Genomic DNA, 6750 nt, shown 5'->3' on the forward strand with positions numbered 1-6750 from the left:
CCTGTGCCTTAGGTAAATTATTAGACCAGCTAGTTAGAGGATGAATTAAAAAAAGAGACTTAATGTCCAACGTATATATATATATCACACGTATTCAAAACACTCAAATATTTCACTTATTTTCAAAAGCAAATTTTAAAAACAATACTGAGCATTTGAGTTGAGTAGTATAAATATTATTATCCCCATTTTAAAGTTGGCAAAACAAATATAAGTAACACAAATAAGAGGAAAAATTGACTTAAAAGTTTACATGAATTGTCAGGAGCCAAACAGGTTGCTAGAAATATTGGAGTTGGGCTTTAAATAAAGGTTGCTCCTCCAAGTCCATCTTCGTTTCCTGTATGGCACAATGTCTCAATTTTTATTCATGAGTTTGTAAGAAAAATATAAATCTATAAAAGACTTCTGGAAAAAAAATAGTTATGCTATTCTCACTGTCATACCTGAAAATACATACCATTAAAAAGGAATAAGGTAAGCACACTTAAAACCCTTATCATTTCTTCCAGATATCTTAACAATGTCAAACAATGGCTCATTATCATGAAAGAAAAAGTAGTAACTTACCAGATAAAAATCAATCATTAAGGTCAAATGTCTCTAAATATAGGCTACTAATCTAAAAACTGAAAAGAACTAGAAAGGGATACTAATTTTCAGATGCAAAATTTAGAATAATTCTTCCTTGCTATATAAATTGTGGAAATTGTCAACAATGCTATTGTCAAAGGTGTAAGATAGAAGAGTTCAAATGTCTAACTGAATGACTGAAATTATACATTTAACAGGCAATGCAAAAAGGGAAATCACATATATTATACAAATAAAGTTTGAGCTCTTTACTGCCTGGCTCTGGCTGTGTCCAATCTGTCCGAGGTTCCTCTGCTCTGCCCTCATCTCAAATAAAATGCTTTGGGTTTCATCTTGTTTCCCCATCAGTAAAATGAAGGAATTGGATTGGATAAAAGGTACTTTCCAGCTACAACCAAGTACTCTAATTCAGGAATCCATGATTTCATCAGTCCAAGTACTTCCCTCACTCTCTCCATACCTTTCCAGACAACATTCCTTGGTTCCAGCAATAAAAAATTTTAAAAGTCACTCAGTGGTTTTAACATCAAATTTAAGCTCTTCTTGGATGAGTCACACAACAAATGATTGGCCTTATACTAGAAAGTTTTCAAGTCAAAAAGCATTTATTAAGGTTTAACTATGTGCCAGGCACTATTATTGATGATACTAATACAAACCTAAATAAAACAAAAAAACAGTTCTTGCCCTGAAGGAGCTTATATTCTAATAATGGAGGAAAGGTCTAACCCAAGAGAGTAGTCAAAAGCAAAAATGGATAGAAATGAAGGATGACAGGCCTGGTTCCTCAAAATAAATATTCTAGGAGGGGGCTCAAGAAAGGGGACACACAGAGGCAAAAGGATATTCCAGGATAAGGATAAGAAGACCCTGGGGAAGGGGGACATTCCAGGATGAGACTGCTTTCCAGCCTGAGGGGACCCATCAGAGTCTGTATTTTGATGGTACAGGCCTACAAAAATTCTGGATTACTAAAACCAATAGAGCAAAGATGCTAAGAAGCAATTTGGAATCAAGGTAAAAGGAACTTCCTAAGAAATCAGAACAACACAGAAGTTGAATATACTGCTTAAGATGAATTCAACTTAAGGACTTCAATTTCCTTTTATAGAAATCTTAAGGAAGGCTGGCCAAGAATGTTGTCAAGGTAAATCCTTCCTGGAAGGATTTTGTTATTTTGTTAATTACTTACCAATTACACCTTAATCTACATCTCTAAATTAGAGGACCCCCAAGATCCCTCTGGATTCTAAAATCTACTGCCTCTACAATAAATGAAGCATCAATATAATGGAGCACTTGTTCACAAAAGTGGAAGAATTATTATGAGTATGGAATGCTGCATCAGACTTAGATGTGCTGGTTTTCCTGTCCCCTCCCCTTTTTAAATCTTTGATACAAGGAATGGCTTCTTGATTGGGGAAAATAAATCACCGGAAAAGATGATATAAAGACAAAAAAATCAAGATTTTTTTTTTTAAGTTTAGCCAAAAAATTCATATGTAAATTACAGGAAATCAGCCAAGGCAAAAATTGACATGGAATATGAAAAAAAAATTTGGGAAGAATTCCGCTTCATCAATGATTACCTAACTTTTTTACAGTGTAACATTTGAAAATACAAATAACTCAAAATGCTTTACACCTAGAAGAGTTTCAAAACAAGATATTAAAGGAAAAAAGGAAAAATAAGATATTAAAGGAAAAAACACTAAGAAAAAGGTTTACAATGCTTTTTCCCTTTTTAAAAAGCTCTGACAGAAGCAGCTGGTGAACCCACATTAACCATGCCACCACCACCTTTGAAGATGAACATCGTCTAAGTCTTGCATGTGAACGCCGTCACCAGGCCACAACCACACCTCCCGTAGCAACTGGCGTCCCATGCCCCATGTGCCACAAACTTTGTGCCTCAGTCTTTGGACTCCAAAGCCACATGAGGGTACACCGTAGATGAAACTGCACAAAAACAATAGTCATTCTCGGTCACCGAGAGACTACCACTATAAATATATGTATGTTTTTAAACAATTTTAAATCTTCAGAGATTAGTGCTCCATAACTTGAAGTCTATATAATCCCAACAGAAGAGTGATAGGCTTTTGTTTCTGGGAGAAAAGGGGCGGGATCCCTTAAAGGAAGTTTGTAATGCCTGGAGGAAAATCCAACTGGTTCTCTTCCTCCAGCTTAATTCTGGGCTCAACTTGATGTCCATTTGCACTGTCTGTCCAAGACACACATTCTGAGAGACCAAGTTGTCTTTACAAGACATAGCTGAGCTACCTGCACACACTGGGCATCAGTTAAACATAAAGAAAGACATCATGGTAGACAATCAGAACAGAATAAAGATGTCAAAAGAAATGATAGAAAAAGACGAGCTAGCCATGTGGAAGAGCAAGAGATAAGCACCTCACCATGTCAGGAGAAAATAAAGTAGACCTCAATACTGGCCAAAATCTCATAGAATTTTGGACATACTGGGTCCCACAGAATGGGCAAGTATAAACAGACTGTGATCCATACCACTTGTGGATTGTAGGTCCACTTGAATAGTTGAGCCTGCACCACGTGATCATTCCAACAAGGTGACATGGGCAGCTACAGCTTACCCAGTTGATGATTTCAGCAATCTCAAGGGCATCTTTGGCAGAATTTCCTCTTTTAACACCAAAGCTACAAGCTACAAGTTGCTCTACAGCTTGGTTGTAGAAAGTTGCCTGGGCAAAAGAGGTCAAAGGATGTCCAGGGTGACCTGGACAACTCTATGGCAGAAGACCTCCAAAGTCCGATGTGATACCAGACCACTTTTCTCAGGCCCCATAATAGAAATAATAAACATTTACTACACACCCTGTTCAGTGTAGAACATGTCATAGGGGCTATGAAAAATAAAATGTCTAGAAAAGATATTCCCTGCTCTCTTAGTGATCTCCATCAGTTCCCATGGACTTAATTACCATCTCTAGGTTGATGATTCTCAAATCCTGCTCTAAATTCTCTGCTGACCTCCAATCTCACATCTCCAACTGCCTTTCAGACATCTACAACCAGACTACAGTAAACAACTTAAAACTTAATTATGTCCAAAACACAACTCATTAGCTTTCTCCCTACACCTTCCTCCCCTCCATCCTAGATTCCCCACTCTCTCTCACATACCCCTTGCCATTCTTGACCACATGATCTGGTCTAACTGTCCAGTCACTACCATCTCAGTTTCTTTTCCTGGTCCTATTCTTGGTACATTCCCATCAACATCTACAACCTATGCCTATTGTTCTTTTCCAAGGCAGCTTCCAATCTTAAGGAATAATAATTTATTAATTGGAGAAAACAATGTTTGTGTAACTGAATTTAAAAAAAAAAAAAAGATGAATGTAGGGGGCAACTGGGTGGCTCAGGGGATTGAGAGCCAGGCCTAGACATAGGAGGAGGTTGAAATCTGGCCTCAGATACTTCCTAGCTATGTGACCCCGGACAAATCACTTAACCCTGATTGCCTAGCCCTGACTGCTTTTCTGCCTTAGAATCAATACACAGTAGTGATTCCAAGACAGAAAAAAAAAAGGCTGAATGTGATTGAGTCAGAATAACAAACTCTAAGACACACAACTTGTGTATTACAGAAATATTCCAATCACTATAAACATAACTATGTTATACATGATTTTCAATGTAGATGTTTCTAAACAATTTTAGCCAATCTGTGCTTGGTTTAAGAAATGTAGTTTCTTTAAAGCTCCTCCAAATGTCTAAAATGTTCATCTTTCTAGTAGAAAAATCACCTGTTTTTCCCTAGTAACATATAAATTATTCTAGTGGGGAAAAGTTACCATTAAAAAGTCCTGCATTTTATCTTCTGCTTACATTAATAACTTGAAGGGAGGGGGAAAAAGCAAAGCAGCAACAGGCATTTAACCATTTTATTAAAGAAAGCCTACAGTAGCAAACCACCTTTTCTTCCCTATATCTAAACAGTTTCATTGAGCAGATTGTTGTTATTGCTTTGGGGGGCGGAGGTTCTAGAAAGAGAAAGGATATACAAAGCAAAAAAGAGAGAAAAGAATCGCTTAACTCCTAGGAATGACAAACCTCCCTGTTTATTGATTAACACAAATCACTGCAAGCTGGTGGCACGGGCATGCCCCCTCCTTAGAAACCCGCACATGGTGAACTACAGTTCAATGAGCCTATTGTCCCCCCCCCAAAAAAAGAAACTGGGGGGCTGGGAGGCGTGGTCATCAATTGATGGCCCCGCCCAAGGAGCAGCACGAGCAAGACCGAGACAACCCTAACCCCGCCCCCAACCGCCAAGGCCACGGGAGCCCCCGTGCCGCTCGGCGCCCGCCCCGGACAAGCTCCACGAGATTTCCCTGCTGCACTGGCCCCGCCCCCGCCCCCCGCCGCGACACATACCTCCCCGACACATACCCGCCTTGCAGACTGGGGAGCTGGGGCTCCTTCTCTCCGGGGAACCGCGGCTCTGCTCCGGGGAACGCCTCGGGTGCCGGACCCGGGCCGCGGCCGGGGATGCAGTCGCGTCGCTCGCTAGCAGATGGATGGGAGACGAACAGGGGGATGAGACGGTGCCTAGGAGCGGCTGGGGGGGCGGCTGCTGCGAACGGGGAGGGCTGCCCCGCGCGCCCGCGCCACGCGTGGGACTGGTGCCCCGCGTGGACGTCGGGGGCGCGCCCGTCTGCGTGGCCACAGTGGGACTGGCGCGAGCGCTGGGCCCGCCGGCGCCGGCGCGCGTGGGGCTCGTGCTGCGCGAGGAGGTGCGCGGGACGTTGACGCCACCGACGCCACCACCTCCTCCTCCGCTGCCGCCACCACCACCGCCGCCTCCTGGGGGTACCGAACCGCCGCCGCCGCCGTTGTTACCCCCGCTACCGCTACCGCTCCGCGTGGGGCTGCCATGTTGCTGCTGCTGCTGCTGCTTCAGCTGGAACGGCACCGTGGCCCTCATGGGCTGCAGGCGGCTCCCGGGGGCGCCTCCGGGGCCAGGGCCGGGCGCGACGCCCGCGCCTCCGCCGAGGGGGGCGGCCGGTGTGGGGGACCCATTGCGCCTCACCCGCTGGGACATGACGCCCCCTCCCTGGGCCGCGATGCAAGCGCGGGGGGCGGGGAGGCTGCTCCGCGAGGCCCCCGAAGCCGCGGGGCGAGCTGGGTCTCCTTCCAGACGACGGAAGGCCAGGCAGCCCCGAGCCAGTGCAGCCGCCGCGGCCCCCGCTGCTGCTTCTGCCGCTACCGCTGCTACCGCTGCTGCTTCTCCCGCGGCGGCGGTGGCTCCTCGCTCCTCATCAACAATAGTGTCTCCGGAGCTGCCCCCGCCCCCCGCAGCCTCCGATTGGCGCCGCGTCAGCCGCGCTGGGGCCCCTCGGCTGCGCCGATTGGTCGCGGGGTAGCTCGGGCCGAGGGTCCCGCGGCCTTAAAGAGACCGGGTCATCCTCTCGCAGCCTGTTGGTTCTCAAAGGCAGGGAATAGGGGCCGGACCCGCCCCTTTTCCTCCTCCCTCCTCCCGTCGTCGCCCCGCCCCCCCCAGCTAGTAGTGCGGGAATGTGTGTATGTGAGTGAGTGTGTACGCACGCGCTCTGAGTCGCTTCCCCTGTCCAGGGTGGGGGGACACCCAGGCTGGGGTTCCGATTGAGACTGGCGGGATGGTGAAAGGGAGGGAAGTGAGAACTGCAAAGTGAAGATAAGTCAATCTGGTTCCTGATTGGGGCAGGGGGGGCGGGGCATCCCTGGGGGAGGAGGGTGGGTACCCCGTGTACCAGCTGCACCCACTTCTCCCCTAGTGGGAATGAGCACCCACTATTTCGGACAAGCCCTTCCCTTCTTTACACTCTAGGCCCCAACTCAGAGTGCGCTCCCGAACCTCTATGTATACCCAGCACCTCTATCCTCACCCCACCCAAACATCTACAATGCCATCTTAGGAGCAACACAAAGGACGGAGCTTGATAAAGGAGCACTGCAGAGGCTAGAGTGGGCAGAGCTTTGCCATTAGAAGCCCTGAGTTCACATCCCAGCTCTGCTATGATCACAGTCAAGCCACTTATCTTATAGGGCCTCGGTTTCCACATTTGTAAAATCAGTGTTAGATTAAGTGACCTTTATGGATGCTTTTTTTTTCAGCTTTGGGTCTATTATCTA

General features: G+C 46.0%; 1 protein-coding gene across 4 annotated transcripts in view; it reads right to left on the minus strand.

Annotated features, from left to right (window-relative positions):
* FAM117B (family with sequence similarity 117 member B) overlaps positions 1–6049 on the minus strand; it is a 119561-nt gene extending 113512 nt beyond the window's left edge. Inside the window, exon 1 of one of the 4 annotated variants that reach the window (XM_016425180.2) lies at positions 5014–6049. In XM_016425180.2, coding sequence (XP_016280666.2) covers positions 5014–5680 — 667 coding nt within the window. In that variant the 5' untranslated portion in view covers positions 5681–6049. The remainder of the gene's footprint in view (positions 1–5013) is intronic. The other 3 variants (XM_056807360.1, XM_016425179.2, XM_001371719.4) reach the window with 3 other exon arrangements.
* Between the last annotated feature and the right edge of the window lie 701 nt (positions 6050–6750).

The sequence above is a fragment of the Monodelphis domestica genome, chromosome 8 (assembly GCF_027887165.1).
Source record: "Monodelphis domestica isolate mMonDom1 chromosome 8, mMonDom1.pri, whole genome shotgun sequence".
NCBI classification, from domain to species: domain Eukaryota; kingdom Metazoa; phylum Chordata; class Mammalia; order Didelphimorphia; family Didelphidae; genus Monodelphis; species Monodelphis domestica.